The following is a 17,130-nucleotide window of genomic DNA, read 5'->3' on the forward strand; positions in this document are numbered from 1 at the left end:
AGCGGCGGTGCCCTCGTGCCCCGGAAGCCTTTGCCGGGGCCTCCCACGCGCCGGTGCCTGGCGACCGCCGGAAAAGGCCGGGAAAGCGCGAGCGAACCAGCTGCGGATAAGGCGGTCCGTCAAGATGCTGCGCGAGGCGCCGGAGGGACAGGGCACCGTGGTCGCCAAGGCCTTGTCCGCCGGTACGTGTCTCCTCGGCCCCCTTTCCCTCGCAGACGAGGGCCCGCCTGGGCGCCCTCCTTTCCCTCCTCAGCCTCCGCTTGGGTTGCCCTTGGCTCCTCAGAACAGCCCTGAGGCCGCCTTTGGACCCCGGCCTGCGAGGAAGAGCTGTTCTTGTTCATATTGTATTTATACTCAGGGACACGCCCGGGGTTGCATGTGTTTTGTGGCTCCTTCTTTCCTCCCTGCCCCTCAGGCACCTCGTACCCCCTCGCTTTCTTCTGCCTTTCTTCCTCCCATACACCTTTCCCCCTCTTTCTTTCCGTCCTTCCTCATCCCTCCTTCCTCTTCTCATTTTGCTGTCGAAGGCTTTCATCGCCGGAATCACTGGGTTCCTGTGAGTTTTTCGGGCTCTATGGTGCTAAATTTGTAAAACCATAATGTAATTTTATGATTAATAGGCTTTTTTCTTAATCCCTCCTTATTATCCAACATTTTTGCTTATCCAATGTTCTGCCGGCCCGTTTATGTTGGATAAGTGAGACTCTACTGTATTACAATATAGTAATTTAATGCTTACATTATGCTATGATAATAATATATTGTATGTACATTTGCTTTGTAAGCCGCTCTGAGTCCCCTTCAGGGTGAGAAGAGTGGGATATAAATGTAGTAAATAAATAAATAAATAATGTTCCAGAAGCATTCTTTCCTGACGTTTCGCCTGTATCTTTTCGTTTTTTTCTTCCTTCTCTTCCTCCTTCCTTCATTTCTTTCCTTCTCTTCGCTTCTCTTTCTTCCCTTGATTCTTTCATCCTTTCTTTCTTCCCTTCCTTCTCCTTTCTTTCCCCCTCTTCTTAGCTTTTTCTTTCTTCCTTCTCTTTCTTTGTCCTTTCTTCCTTCCCTTCCTTCTCTTCCCTCCTCTTCTGTTTCTTTCTTTCCTTTTTCTTTCCCTTGGTTCCTTCATTCTTTCTTCCCTTCTCCTTTCTTCCCCCTTTTCTCTTTGCTTCTTTTTTCTTCCTTCTCTTCCTTCATCCTTTCTTTCTTCTCTTCCCTCCTCTTCTGTTTCTTTCTTCCCTTCCTTCTCCTTTCTTTTCCTCCTTTTCTCTTCACTTTTTCTTTCTTCTTTCTCTTCTTTTGTCCTTTCTTTCTTCCCTCCCCCTCATAACGTTTTCCTTTCTCTTCCTTCCTGCCTTTCCCCCTCCTTTTTCTCTTTCTCCTTCCTTCCCCTCTCACACACACTTCACCTAAGAACAGGCAATCTGCTTTTTGCTTTCCCAGAGGGCCATCTAACCTAGCCACAGCCAATCCACTTCATTCCTTTTCTTTCCCACAGCTCCAGACCAGAATGGGTTGTGTTTGTTTTTAGTTCAAACCCCTCCATTACTTTCAGCGAGAGAATAAGGGGTATGTTTGCCACGTTTGGTCCAGATCCATCAAGCCATGTAGGAGGAGAGAGATTCAGTCTACAGGCAGTCCCCATGTTATGAACAAGATAGGTTCTATAAGTTTTGTTCTTAAGGGAATTTGTAAGTCAGAACAGGTACATTTTTAGTAACTCCAGCCATGTTTGTGTGTGTGTCCCATCAATGGGATGAACAAATGGTTAAGCTATTTGGTCAGAAATGGAAAAGAAAAGCACCAGGTCAGATTGTATATTTTGGCAAATGGTAGATTTGCGTGAAGTCCAAAGGAGTGGATTGACAACAAATCGGATAGGATAGGATATGTACAGTATATGTGTGTGTATATATAGGTTTTGGATAGCATAGGGAAAGGTTAACACCCCTGTAATTTTTTTATTGTCTGTTCCTCTGTTCAGAAGATTTCCCCTCACTTTCTTTCCCTGTGAGAATTGGATTTTGAATAATAATAATAACAATAACACTTTATTTATATTCCACCCCATCTTCCCCAAGAGGATTCAATTGGCTTCTTGTGGAAATAAGGGTTGGTGAGAAAACCGTCAGTGGGGACCCCATTCCTTCATGATAATAAGCAGTTTCGCAAGTCGCTCCTGACACGAAAAAAAATGATAACTCTTTCACGTGTGAATTTCCTTTCCTAGGGTTAGATTTCTCTCACTTCCTGTTGTCTTTGCCCAGTTTTTAACCATGAGTCATTTGTAAGCCAGATGCTTGCAACTCAGGGACTGCCTGTAATGAAAAACACATTAAGGGATCCCCATCCGGGTTCCCTATCTTTGCTGCTTAGCTTTCTTCCTGCAAGGGAGAGGATAACTTGTGGACTGAAGCTCCTATCATCTTCCACATCTGATCTTGCTAGCCAGCCTGGATGGGAGTTGCAGGCTACAGGTTTTCCTCCTACATTTCAGGAGGGGCTGATCCTGTTGTACAGTAGAGAAGGGGATTCGCTAGTACCTTAGAAGTTCAGGCTCAGTTCTATTTGAACCGTTCTAACAGTTTTCTTATAGTTGTATTTAAACCGATTTGTTTCAGTGATTATAACTAATAGAATCCTGTTTTATTATTGTTAGTTTTTCATTGTTTTGGTTTTAAATTGTGACCCACTTTGCTTCCCAACTCTGAGAAAAAAGTGTGGTAGATATATGTAATAATTATAATAATTAAAGCCCAAAATGGGATTAACTGTAGGGTTTCAGTGCACCTTAAAGGTGTTCTTTCATATGTCACCAAGGTTTTTTTATAGAAATGTAGCAACTTATTGGGCTGAATGAATGTACTTATAAGCACCCTGACTGTGGATAGCAATTTGATAGCAATTTTAGTTACTATAATTTGAAATAATTTTATAAATATAATGGTAGTAATATGTAGCTTTGGTAGAAGTCATTGAGAATAAGCAGTTTAGTTGATTGCTAGCACTACTTTAGTGCCACTAATGGTACCTGATCCAGTATACTTGCCCTTTATGTTCCTGGCTGGAAAGGGACAGCATGAATCTTCTGTAGGGAAATGTTTGGGGCTCAAATCATATTACTTCAATTAATAGATAAAGTGACCTGAGGTCTTGGTCAAGGGTATGGCTAAGTATTGCCAGGATGTGAGATGTATTCATTTCCTAGTTGTAATACCCAGTTGCTAAAGGAAATCATTACCTGCTGCTAATGATTAATCAGTTCCATCTGCTCTGGAGGATAACAGCGAAGTAACTGCCTATTTCTTCAAATGCTCAATGGTGCCTTGCTTGTGCATCTGTTTCAATTGCCCTGACTGGCCACCAAACACATACAATGTATGAATAAAAATAATTGTGGTGCCCAACAAGGCCTCCCCAAAGTGGATTTCATATGCCTCATATAGGCTGCAAGTACCTAAGCATATACAGTAATAGGATCTCACAAACGGAACCTCCCAGCCTCTTAAAATGCGTTTCGTATATACCACATGACCCACATTATAAATTAGACCATTTAAATATACCCTCCAAGTTGTTTAACATCTTCTAATCCATTTTCAAGTGATACACAAACAGACAGAGGATTATTTAGATAAAAAGGAGTCAATGTTATGGTAGTCACAATTATTTTGATTTATGAAAGTCAGGCATGTATTGTGACTCAGTGTTCATCTATTTCTGTTTTGGTGCAGTCCCAAGTAAACGTACATCTGAGGAAACAGAGTTAGGGCCCTTCTACACTGCCATATAATCCAGAATATCAAAGCAGATAATCCACATTATCTGGGTTGGATTAGATTATCTGAGTCCACACTGTCATATAATCCAGTTCAAAACAGATAACCTGGATTTTATACAGCTCTGTAAAAGGGACCTTTGAGGCCACCCATATTGTACATTTATAGAAGTTTGACTCCACTTTAGCAACCATGACACTATTCTGTGGAATCCTTGGATGTGTAGTTTGTTGTGGCACTGTAAACTCTCTGACAGAGAAGTGTAAATTCCTTACACAACTACAAATCCCAGAATTCCATAGCATTGAGTTATGGTAGTCAGTGTGTCAAGCTTCTGTAATTCTCTCGTACAGATACTGCCTGAGTTTACGAAAACTTCTATCAAATTATTTCAGTGCTATGAAATTCCTTTGCATATTGATATTGCAGGGGTAATACAGCAATGTTTTTGAATTCTTCAACCATGAATTCAACCATTTACAGTAGAAATTTGCTTATATACTGTATGAGAAAAGTTTGTGAATTTCTTATTTATATAGGAATTACTAAACAGTCCATAGATGGGGCAAGATATATTTGTATTTATTAATGCAGATGGTACAGTAATGGTGCAAAAGTTGTTTATATGTTTTTGCTAAATAAATAAATGCATGTAGCTTCTGATGTTGGGATGAGATGAACTGGGAAATGCAAGTCTTAATGAAGATATTTCCTAAGCTTCTCTTATGCTTTCATTCACAGCTTCTGTCCTTTGCCAAGTTGAGCCTGTGGGAAGATGGTTTGAAGCATTTATTAAGAGGAGAAACATACATGTTTCTGCCTCTTTCCAGGAACTAGAAGATGAGAAAGAGCTCTCTGAGGAGTCAGGAGATGAAGAATTACAGTTGGAAGAGTTTCCCATGTTAAAAACACTTGATCCAAAGGACTGGAAGGTACTTCCTCTAATGTTCACAATTATAAGTTCTATAGTTTCCTATGGATATTACTCTTCTATTCAAATTCTGCCGTAAGAATTGGCAAAAATTACTTTTTATTCCTTGTGTGACTTGATCTTATAGAATGTTTTGAAAAGAGCGGCCTCCTGAGCTGTGAGCATTTGAAAACATTTTGGGCTGCTAAATTCAAAATTCGGGGCCGCCGGTGGCACAGTGTGTTAAAGCGCTGAGCTACTGAACTTGCAGACCAAAAGGTCACAGGTTCGAATCCGGGGAGCAGAATGAGCCCCCTCTGTTAGCCCCAGCTTCTGCCAACCTAGTAGTTCGAAAACATGCAAATGTGAGTAGATCAAGAGGTACCGCTCTGGCGGGAAGGTAACGGCGCTCCATGCAGTCATGCCGGCTACATGATCTTGGAGGTGTCTATGGACAACACCAGCTCTTTGGCTTAGAAATGGAGATGAGCACCAACCCCCAGAGTTGGACATGACTGGACTTAACGTCAGGGGAAACCTTTACCTAAATTCAAAATTAAATATTTTGTGTTACATTATAAAATCAAGTTAATGTTCATATTGAAAGAAGCATTTTAATTTATTTTATTGTTTTTGACTTAGGGAAACTGAATGTATTCTGTTACCCATTTTTATCTATGAATAAACCCCACTCCTTGTATTTATTTATGAATCAGCTAATACTGTAATACTCACTGTCAAAACAAGTTCTCCTCAAAAATGTGTACTATTTCATTTTCTCATGTTGGTGTAGAGTTGTACGTATAAAATTGTTATTTTTCTGTTGACTCATACCAATTTAACAATTCCAGTGACAATGGATCTAATGAAAATAAAAAAAACTCCTTTACATTTCTCAAAAGCTTCTTCCATAATGTTTTAGTTATTTATGGCTCCATCTACACTTATCATTTAGTGCAATTTGAAATCTGTATTGAAGAAAGTGGTTTCACTGTGCAGATGATTATGTCGGAAATCCTGGAACCAGTTTGAGGACTGGGTGGTGATCAGGGTTGTAGCAGGGGGTGGTTGGGGTGGTTAGGGGTTCACCCCCTCAATCTTTTTCAGGTTTAAAAAAACCTGGTTTACTCATGAATTTTAACTGATTAACCAAATCCCCATGAGTGTCCACTGAAGTTTATCTGTCTTGAGTGTTCACTGACATTTATCGATGGAGCCTGATTTCTAAATTATTTTGCATTATGGAATTAGTCTTCATGATTCGCTTAAAATGTTAATCTCTCCCCCCCCCCCCCCCCAATTTTTTTTTCTGGCTATGGTCCTGGTGGTGATTATACAAACAACAGAGCAGTGATGCACATTATGGGCTTTTTTCACACTTTCTTGGGTGTTGGTTGTCTAGCCACCACAGTTTGAAGCCAGCTTCAGACTGCATTAAATGGTCAGTGTAGATAGAGCCTATGGTGCCACAATACTTCTGTAGTTTTCAAATGAGCCAATAGTAGCAATAGGGAATGTGTTGAATAGCTATCCTCACGTTCCAGTAGTAGGCAGTAGTAGTGCTACTTCTATTGTGCCTTGTGCAGAATACATACATTTAGTGTTACTGCTGCTGTGTTCACTTGCCTTTCCCCTAATATAGCCGTGAATTGTGCCAAATGCTTTGCACTACAGTACCCTCCTGCTCCCGACAGAACAAGCAATGGTTGTAAGATGACCCTTGCAATCCAAACATCTGTAAAGTTATAGTCTGGAAAAAGCTGTCCTAATTCTTGTACTGTCATAGTTCAATCTTATCAGACGTGCACAATGGTTTTGTCTTCTTCCTTCTCCCTCTCCATATCTTGAATATAGTTAGGGATCTGAAAAAAGAAATACAGTGGACTCTCGGTTAACAGGAACTCAGGCAACTGGCAAACAATAGAATAAATAATCATGTAAATATTTAGAAAGCTTTCTTTATAAAATGGTAAAACTGTTACATTAAGTTATGTTTGTTTTCATTTGCTTTCAATTACTGTATTTCAACAGTAATATTAAGTCTATACAGAGTTAATTTCATGGTATGGTATAGTATGGGGTATAGCATTCATAGTAACACTCAAGCAATCAGAAACATTTATCTAGCACCTACCAAACCCCAGTTGCAGCAGCCAGTTGGGTGGCTGCAACTGAGAATCTGCTGTAGCATTTTAAAGCCTGAAGTGAGAGAAGAAAAAAGTTGCAAGAATAAGAGAAAGGCAGTAAGTAGATTTAGCGGCAAGAAGGCTGGTTGCCAGTGAGAATGAGTGTCAATAGTAGCTTACTTCATCACTTGAACAATTTTGATTCATTTCTGATCATTATTAAAATGTGGACTTCTCTCTCAGAATCAGGATCACTATGCTGTTCTTGGACTGGGACATATACGATACAAGGCATCTCAGAAACAAATCAAAGCAGCTCGTAAGTACTTCCCATCAGTTTCCAATATTAGAAATATCAGCAACTAAGGTTTTATAAACAGTAGCATATTACTTTTAATAATGTCATTTCTCTACAAAAGAGGAACAATTGACTTAATGGGACATCTATCGGTTTATGCCCCCAGTTTATGGTATCTGATATCAGTGTTTAATTTAAATCAATATTGGAATATTATTGATTAAGAATGTTACAAAATGTGCATGATGGGACAGTAGTGGCATACAATGTCCATGTTTAATTAATTTAATTTTAATGTTTGTATATTTTACGGTTTTGATTGTATTGTATTAGTTTTATTGTGAGTCGCTTCCATTCTCATTTTTAGAGATAAAAAACAGGATACAAATAATAATAGCGGAACTTTGCAACTATGTTGTTTTACTATAATAAAATACATATAATGTTTAAGTGATGCATATTTTTATTTACTTTATTAGGGACAGGTTTATATGTGCTTATTATGTGTGTTTTTTCCTTGAAAATAACTGTTGAACTGAGTAGCACCTAAACCTGCTTTTTTGAAAAATCCATAGATAAAGCCATGGTTTTGAAACACCATCCAGACAAGCGAAAAGCAGCAGGGGAACAGATAGGTGAAGGTGACAATGACTACTTTACTTGTATAACAAAAGGTAAAAATTATTACTTAACAAATGTTTTGAATCTAAAAAAAAGTATAGTGTTTCCGTAGTGTGATACGAAGTAATGCACCATATTCATTAATGCAGTGTGTAAGTAGTAATAATTTGTATCAATATATGCCACATCCATTATAAACAGCACTGAAATAAATCTGATTTCCAACCTTCTGTGTTTAGCCAGACATTCAATATATGTAGAGTTATTATATTTGGGGTGAAATTAATAGTCTTCCAGATGCTTTACTTCAAAAAACAGATCTGCTTTTAACAGCTCTGCTTATTTGTGATCATAGTTTACAGTGTGTCCCCCCCCCCCCCCCCAAAAAAAATTCTCGGTGTCTTGATTTTTAGGCTTGTTCCTATGGCTGTTTGAGGGGTTAATTCAGAAAATTACATTGTATAGCTCATTGGTTCTCAGCCTGTGGATCCCCAGATGTTTTGGTCTTCAACTCCCAGAAATCGTAACAGCTGGTAAACTGACTGGGATTTCTGGGAGTTGTAGGCCAAAACCCCTGGGGACCACTGGTATAGATCACATCAGCTATAGTTTCTTAGATATGGTTCCATGTATAATGAAACATTTGCATCATAAATCTGTGCTTCTGGAATGCAATAAGTGGTTTTTCATGTATCGGTAGTAAACGTTTTTTTAAATGTTTAATATGTTTCTTTCATGCTTAAACGATATTAATTTAAACACTACATTAATTTATCCTGATTTTTTATGGATGAGTAGAATATATGGTATATGTTCAGTATCTTAAAAACCAGAGCTGATGGGGGGAAACTGGTGCCATTTTTAAAGGAATCAGCAGGTCAAATAATAATAATAATAATAAAAACTATATCTCCCGGATGGGACTCAGGGTGGTTTCCAATCATAAAAACAACACAAACATTACATAACAAACATAATAACACATTATTAAGAAAGTAAAAATACAATTATAGAAATAAATAACACTTACATGACCTGATCAAGGGGACGGGAACCATAAACCCAATATATTAAAATGTATCATTTTAAGTTAGAGAATTCTTGTGCAATATATTCAGACCCAGAAATCGGCGGTATTCCAATGTAATTACTGAAAAACCTGCCGACACCACTAGGTCTTTAGTTCCTTACGGAAATTGGATAATGTAGGGGATTGCCTGATTTCTTTTGGCAATGCATTCCAGAGCCGGGGGGCCACTGCCGAGAAGGCTCGTTCCCTCGTCCCCACCAGCCGCACTTGAGATGGTGGTGGGAGTGCGATAAGAGCCTCCCCAGATGATCTCAAGGTCCGCACTGGCTCATGGGGGAGATGCGATCACGGAGATAGGTAGGGCCTGAGCCATATAGGGCTTTATAGGTCAAAACCTGCACCTTGTATTGGGCCCGTCAGTTTATCGGCAGCCAGAAACAGGGCTAAAATTTGAGGCACCAAAATATATGTTTGTTGGCCAGTGCTATCACCATAGAATTAATTTTGTTTATAATTTACTCTTAAGTATGTCAGAGTTATTGACCTCCAATATAAAACTGCCTTTGATTTCTTAGTGATTAATGAACAGATTATTTAAAATTTTGCAGCACTTGTAACTTGTGGCCATGTTTTTTTTATTTTTCAGCATATGAAATTTTATCTGATCCTTTAAAGAGACGGGCATTTAACAGTATAGATCCTACTTTTGATAATACTGTTCCTTCTAAAAGTGAAGGAAAAGAAAACTTCTTTGAAGTTTTTTCATCAGTTTTTGAAAGGAATGCCAGGTAAGCTATGTTCTAGGCCTTTGCCTTTCCCCACTGCAAATTACTATCACTGCATCTGCATGTTAGATGTGTATTCATATGGAGAACCTGAACAGCTGCTTTAGGTCAATGAAATGCTGCAGTGGCAATTAGATGAGGCCATGTGGGCCATTGTGGAAGCCTAGAGGGCTTCTTAAACTGAGTCTTGACCACAAGTAATAGGGTCCCCTTAGCTCAATTTTGAGGTCCTGAAAAATTGGCAACAGTAAAAGATTTCTTATCGCCACCTAGTAGCTGTTAGCAAGATCACACAGTATTTACAGTGGACTCTCAGCAAATGCTTCAGCTGTACTTCATAAAAAGGAAAATAAGTTGATTTATCAAGCCTTGAAAATACTGGTTTATTATCGATAAATGCCTGGTTTTTATAGCTATTTTATTCACAGGGTCATGTAAACATTTCTTAGGCCAAATGTTTAAGAAGCCCTGGGCTGGAGGGCCACATGTCTACACCCAAAATTGAGCCCAAATACTCTCAGGTAGAAATCCACTAATGGTTGAATTTCAGTGATTTTTTTTCTAATCTTGTCAAGGCATGCTGCATCAAAATGATGTTTGACTTCAACTTAAAGAGATGTCACTTCAGAGTTTTGTTGATCATGTTTACTATTTGTAGTCTACTGTTGCTACCATATGCCATCACAGTAGGACCTACAGAATATCTGTTAGTTTTTCCTCTAACCATGAATTGAGGCTATGTACCCTGTAATTGCCACAGGTGGTCAAATAAGAAAAATGTGCCTAAGCTTGGAGATATGAACTCGTCCTTTGAAGAGGTGGATGCATTTTATTCGTTTTGGTGAGTGGACAGACTTTTTTTTATTTTTCTTTAAAATTGCATGTTGAGGTGAGTAAAAATGGCATTGGAACATTTCTGGATAAAACATAAAACTTTAATTTTAAAGGCATCAGTAAACATGAAAGCATGCGAACTCATGTAACTCTTTAAAGAATTACTGTATTTACTAGAATCTAATGCTCACCTCTTTTAGCTAAATTACCTTCCCAAAATAGGGTGCACATTAGTCACATAACCTAGAGCTGTCCGTTTGTAGCCACCTCATGAAAGAATAGCAAGATACTATGTTGCAGTCATGTCTTTTTCTTGACACTAAAAATAAAAAATGCTTCCTCTAATGCACAAGTCATCAATATGAAGCTATTATGCTACAGACATTCGACTTACATGTATCTGTTACAGTCTATTTTAAGAGAAAGCCAGAGGGTTTTGAAATAGCACAATTAATAGTCCCAAACAGTGAAAATAATAGTGTCATAATATCAGTGTGCAAATCTAACTAACCGAGTCAAATATGCCATCGAATCTAATGCGCACCTCTATTTTCAACACCCTGAATCCAAAAAAGAGAGTATTTGCTGGTGAATGTAATGTGCAGTCGCAAAAAGTGTACTCTTTCTCATTTGGCCAAAAAAAGAGTGCATTACAGTGGCTGCATGCCTAGTATTCTTTTTTTTTAAAAGAGGTGTTAGAACGCCAAAGCTTCCAGCAATGAAAAAGAAAACCTTGGGTTGCATCTATGCTGTAGAATGAATCCACTTTAACTGCCCTGACTCAATCGTATGACATAATGTAATTTTACAAGGTCTTGAACATTCTCTGCCTTAGAATGCTGATGCCTCTCCAAACTACAAGTCCCAGCTTCACAAAGCATTGAGCAGTGTCCATTAAATTAGAGATGACATCCCTCAAATAGGAGCTCCAACTGTTCCTGAGGCAGCTTCCCCTTTTGCTTTGGCTCAGCACTAAGATTACCATATTATATGGAGGCATTTAGGTAGAAGTATGTTACCTCCACACTTACAGATACATACATATTTATATTGACTTTTATTGTACACATAGATAGACTAGAGTGAAATGGGTTGATTTTGTATGAGAGCTGCATACTACAAGGGTCAACACTTGTGGAATAATGTCCAGGGTGGGAGAAAGAACTCTCGTTTGTTTGAGGCAAGTATGAATGCTACAATTAGTCACCTTAATTAGCATTTAATGACCTTGCAGCTTCAAAGCCTGGCTGCTTCCTCCCAGGGGGAATCCTTTGTTTGGAGGTGTTAGCTGGCTCTAGTTGTTTCCTGTCTGGAATGATCTACAAATCTAAATATTAATTTGCATTCTAATTTATATTATCATAAATTAAAGAAATTGCATGTGTTGATAACTAACAGCAGAATCGCTACTTAACACTTACATTTAAAATGTAGCTATGAAGGATTTTAAACCATACTAAGAAATGTGCAGTATTTCCAACATTTTATTCAACATCAACATGGTGTTACTTTTCTCTCCTGATGTTATATATTAGGTACAATTTTGATTCTTGGCGGGAGTTTTCCTACTTAGACGAAGAAGAAAAAGAAAAGGCAGAATGGTATGTAAAAAAAAGGGTCAAGTGAAAATATAAATAATACTCCAAAAAGCACCAAATTACAAATGATTCAGAAATACAATCCCATACATGAGTACTCAGAAGTGAAGCCCATACTTAATCCTGTATCAAGGTCTATAGCAGTGGTTCTCAACCTGGGGTCCCTAGATGTTTTTTTGGCCTTCAATTCCCAGAAATCCTAACAGCTGGTAAACTGGCTGGGATTTCTGGGAGTTGTAGGCCAGAAACATCTGGGGACCTCAGGTTGAAAACCACTGGTTTATAGGATTACAGCCTTAACTCAAAGTAAATCTATTTGAAATCAGTGAAAACAAACCTGCACAGAATTGCACTATTAAATATTCAATAACATTGTAGTCCAGAGTGACCAGTTGTGTGGAATGATATGTATTGCCCCAACCCCCGATACTTTAGTGTATGTGAATGTGCTAATATTAATGGTAATTGGTCCCAACCCAGGAATACTGGCTGAAACGAGGTCAAAACAATATAATGTAAAATTTCCATGTAATTTTATTACATTATGGCAGAGTTAACTGCTGGGAGCAGGAAAAAAACAATTCTGTTGTTATTTTAACCAGATTCTCAGTATTGTCATAGCTTTTAAAAAATACCCAAGACACTTGTCTTTCCTTTCTAATGTATGTGGAAAAATTATTAATGTAACAAATAGTTGTTTGATAAGCTGTATGATTTTAGCAAAAGCATATCCATGAAGAGAATAGGATTAAAGGGAGGAAAGCAGTAAGAATGTTATATGTTTGTGCACAAAGTTCTATGAAGGGGAGAGTACATGTTTTTGGGGAATTAAGTAGCAAGTAGGTATCCGAGTATGCAAATATTTGTGTGCAAGACTGTAATGGGGAATGTAGTCAAAAGACTTCACTTTTCTCAACTTCAGTGGGACGGTGTAGTAAATATAAGAGTTACCTAGCAGTTCACTCATTTTTTATTACAAAAATGAAAAATCTATATACTAAGATACTTGTTGGAAATAGTATTGAATTTCATAATATGCAAGGATTTCGGTTGTGTCCTACAGATGTCCTGTTGATCTTTCAGTGCTTCTAGACATAATGTTATACTGAGCTTACAATTATTTTCGATATTTTTCACCTCTCTTTGCAGTCGAGATGAGAGGAGGTGGATTGAAAAACAGAACAGAGCAGCTCGAGCATTGAGAAAAAAGGAGGAGATGAACAGAATAAGGACGTTAGTTGGTAAGTGTGGACTTGGCTTTTTCAAGGAAATGGCCTCATTAAATGTTAGCCTTTGTATGTCCTCTGCCTAGACCTTTTCTTTTTTTGTCTTAGATACTGCATACAGTTGTGATCCCAGAATAAAGAAATTCAAGGAAGAAGAAAAAGCCAAGAAAGAAGCAGAAAAGAAAGCAAAGGTAGAAGCAAAACGAAAAGAGCAGGAGGAAAGAGAGAGAGTAAGTTTCAAATTATATGTCTATAAATTATATAAAATGCTTATAAAATTCTCTCATCTTTTGTTCTATAAACTGCACAACAGAGCACATCCAAATTTGGCTAGAGCTCTAGACTAATCTGTTAAAAGTGATGCTGCTACTTGTAATGTGTTACTTTTTAGAAGGTGTGACTGAGGTATAGGAAACTGCCAGGAAGTGGAAGCTCCAGTACCCTAGATTTAAAACATATATTTATATGTCAAATGCATTACTAAATGCAGAGTTCCCTTTTAAATCTGCTTGATTTGTATAGAAATTTGAGGCATAAGCAATTACTTAAATAAATACTACTGTGGTTAAAGATTTTAGGAAATCCTATAAATTATTGGATACCTTATAGCTTCATCGAAAATATTGACAGCATAAAATAAAGCTTAGACCATTAAATTACTTTGATATGTGGTCTAGAAACCTTTGATAAATACATTTGCTTCTTTAGTTTGCTAGCTAGGGAATCTAAAGTTTTGTGGACTCATATTTTTACAACAGACATCCCCATTTGGTTGGTAAAGGCTGTAACAAATTGCTTGACTTGACAAAGATTTGACATGAAATGATTCTAGAATTGTCTTCTATCTCAGCAAAGGCAAGCAGAAATCGAAGCAGCACGGATAGTCAAGGAGAAAGAAGAAGAAGAAATCAGACAGCAAGCACTGCTGATGAAAAAGGAGAAAGATATTCAGAAGAAAGCGATTAAAAAGGAAAGGCAAAAACTACGGACAACCTGCAAGGTATGTAACTATTGCTTTTGTTCAGAATTTGTGAGCATTCTGACTGTCAACTCCTAAAATATTGGTCCACAAAGATCTTAATCTTTTAGTAGGAACATGGGTTGGAACTAATTTATATTTTATTGTTCTCACTTAAAATACTACATAATCATACCTACGTATAGAATACACAATATTGAACAGAGACTTAAGGAATATCGAGAGTACCATAACTCTGAACTACATTAATCAAATGAACTGGAATCTGTTGTGTTTTTTTTCTAATATAGTATATTCTGAACAGATTTAGAGAATCACTATGTTAGAGAAAGTTACATTTTGAGGGTAAGGTATGTGTTTGCGGATATCTGCTATTCTAGAAGCTCTGAAACTGGAAAGAACCAAAACAATCCTTCCCGTGCCAACGTGAGTCTGTAATAACATGAGCCAGGTGCTACAAACCAAATCCTTGCTTGGCCAATGGCCAGAGACATCCTGCAGAGCGTTAATTCTATTTAATATTTACCTGTTATATATTTTAATTGAATTTTTAAAATATGTTAGCCGCTTTGTTTCCCAATTGTGTGTTGTGGGGGAGGAGAGCAGAATATAAATAAATGTAATCCTCATGCTGAGTAAATTGACATTGTGTTTTTCACTTTCCAGTTGGAATAACTTTCTAAAACAATGTACAGATCCTGGCTAAAAGGAACTTGTGATAATTTTGATTTACTTGACAAAAGAGTCTGTAGTGAATAAACATGCTGTCTAGATTAGAATAATTAAGATGCAGAAGGGCATAACATCTATATGCTTTCTTGCCTATGCTCTTTCAAGATGTCATTATTTGTGGATTCTAAAAATACCTCTTTCTTTTTTTCTGACAAACTGAGGCAAAGACAAAGTTCCCTTTTGTTACCAGGAATAGCATAATAGATTCTGGTTGGCTGGTTGTTGTTGTTGTTAATAGGTGTGCATGGTAGCAAGAGAGGATGCAACCCAATCCGAGGAATTGAAATTGGCCTTTCTGACCCACTGGGGTTTTACACCCATGATGTAGGTGGCATGGTACAAATAAGCAAAGTAAGAATAGGTGGGAGCTTTGAAATCAAAGCTTTCCATTGTACATATTGTATATATATATTAGTTAAAAGATACATAAAGGATGTTATGTGTTTTAAATAGGTACTACTGTCCTGGTCTGCAGATCCCTATGATGCAATCCACTCACAAGAAAGCTTGGAAATACAGTAGAGTCTCACTTATCCAAGCCTCGCTTATCCAAGCTTCTGGATTATCCAAGCCATTTTTGTAGTCAATGTTTTCAATATATCATGATATTTTGGTGCTAAATTCGTAAATATAGTAATTACAACATAACATTACTGCGTATTGAACTACTTTTTCTGTCAAATTTGTTGTAAAACATGATGCTTTGGTGCTTAATTTGTAAAATCATAATCTAATTTGATGTTTAATAGGCTTTTCCTTAATCTCTCCTTATTATCCAACATATTCGCTTATCCAACGTTCTGCCGGCCCATTTATGTTGGATAAGTGAGACTCTACTGTACTGAAATTAGAGTGCATCTTACAATCAATGGTGTCTTACAATTGAAGAAATACTATCATTCATCTAATTAGAAGTATTAAGAAGACTGCTTTTAGAAACTAGGCATTTGAATTCCAAAAGTAATCATTTCCAACATAGCATAATGTAAAAAGGTTTGCAGTTTTCAAAAGATTTAATCAAGCTTTGGGCACCAATGTTGTCAATATATGTCACAAGTTCTGAAGTGATTTTTTTTCAAGTCATATTGTCAGTGAAAGGTATGATGTTAAATGATGAAATATTACCCACAGCCATAATGTTCCAATCAAATACTTCACTTACGGACTGTGTTCATTTTGAATTCAGTCTGAAAATAAGGTATATGGTGATCTGCTTTCAGAACTGGAATTACTTTTCTGACAATGAGGCAGAAAGCGTTAAGATGATGGAAGAAGTAGAAAAGCTTTGTGATCGCCTAGAATTGACAAGGTATGCACTCCTTGCTTATGCTTTATGCTTTTTTGACCTTCAGCTTCCTACTAGATCTGAAATGTTGCTCAATAATTTATTTTTAGTCTGCAGTGCTTGAATGAAGCACTTACATCTACAACAAGGGAAGAAGGAAGGGCTGCTGTAGAAAAACAGGTAATTATTGATCTTTTGTCCTGTAAGAGTGACTCACATAGCAAAGAAATTGGTTGTGCCTGTGGAAAATATGTTACGTCAAATTAGAAACAAATTGCCCTGCAGAATTGCATATCTAAAAAGAACTGTTGGCACAAATTAATAATACCTACTTCATTGTATGCAGGAGAAAATTAGATATTATTACTTGTAATAAGAATTTGAAATCCCTGAATTTAGAGAATAAGTTTTGTGAAAGCACTCCTATATCAAGATAGATGGTGGAGTTCAACATCCCAGAAAAATTATCATCAGCTGAGGGCAGTGTGTCAGAAACAACTGAAGGGATTGTTTGTTGTACAGTATGATCCCTCTATCTACAGGAGATATATTCCAGGACTTCATGCGGATACACAAATCTGCAGATAGTAGCAAATACTATTGGATTGGGAAACACCCAGTCCAAGAATATCAATCATGGAGTCATATTGGAGTACCTAGAAAATGTTTTGTTGGATGTGGATAAATAAAACCATGGATATGGGGATTATACTGTATTAGACAACTGAACCGAGTAAACAACTTCAGTTCCGAGTCTGACAATTTTCTCCTTTTTCTGAAGTTGTATTGTGTGTGGCATATGCAAGATGAAACTCTGGCTTCACAAATTACTTGTAAAATACTTTTTTCATCCTTGGGCTAAGAACTTCTTCATCAAAATTGGCAAACCTACTACGTGCAGTAGGGTTGTTTTCCCAAAATGAGCAGGGG

General features: G+C 37.5%; 1 protein-coding gene across 2 annotated transcripts in view; it reads left to right on the forward strand.

The window, feature by feature from the left end:
* Positions 1-17,130, forward strand: part of dnajc2 (DnaJ heat shock protein family (Hsp40) member C2) — a 23,236-nt gene continuing 6,106 nt past the window's right edge. The window contains exons 1-12 of one of the 2 annotated variants that reach the window (XM_062983544.1): positions 1-182; positions 4,518-4,708; positions 7,056-7,131; positions 7,686-7,784; positions 9,408-9,549; positions 10,307-10,387; positions 11,916-11,981; positions 13,128-13,219; positions 13,313-13,434; positions 14,055-14,204; positions 16,136-16,224; positions 16,311-16,380. In XM_062983544.1, coding sequence (XP_062839614.1) covers positions 125-182; positions 4,518-4,708; positions 7,056-7,131; positions 7,686-7,784; positions 9,408-9,549; positions 10,307-10,387; positions 11,916-11,981; positions 13,128-13,219; positions 13,313-13,434; positions 14,055-14,204; positions 16,136-16,224; positions 16,311-16,380 — 1,236 coding nt within the window. In that variant the 5' untranslated portion in view covers positions 1-124. The remainder of the gene's footprint in view (positions 183-4,517; positions 4,709-7,055; positions 7,132-7,685; positions 7,785-9,407; positions 9,550-10,306; positions 10,388-11,915; positions 11,982-13,127; positions 13,220-13,312; positions 13,435-14,054; positions 14,205-16,135; positions 16,225-16,310; positions 16,381-17,130) is intronic. The other variant, XR_010006981.1, reaches the window with a different exon arrangement.

The sequence above is a fragment of the Anolis carolinensis genome, chromosome 5 (assembly GCF_035594765.1).
Source record: "Anolis carolinensis isolate JA03-04 chromosome 5, rAnoCar3.1.pri, whole genome shotgun sequence".
NCBI classification, from domain to species: Eukaryota; Metazoa; Chordata; class Lepidosauria; order Squamata; family Dactyloidae; genus Anolis; species Anolis carolinensis.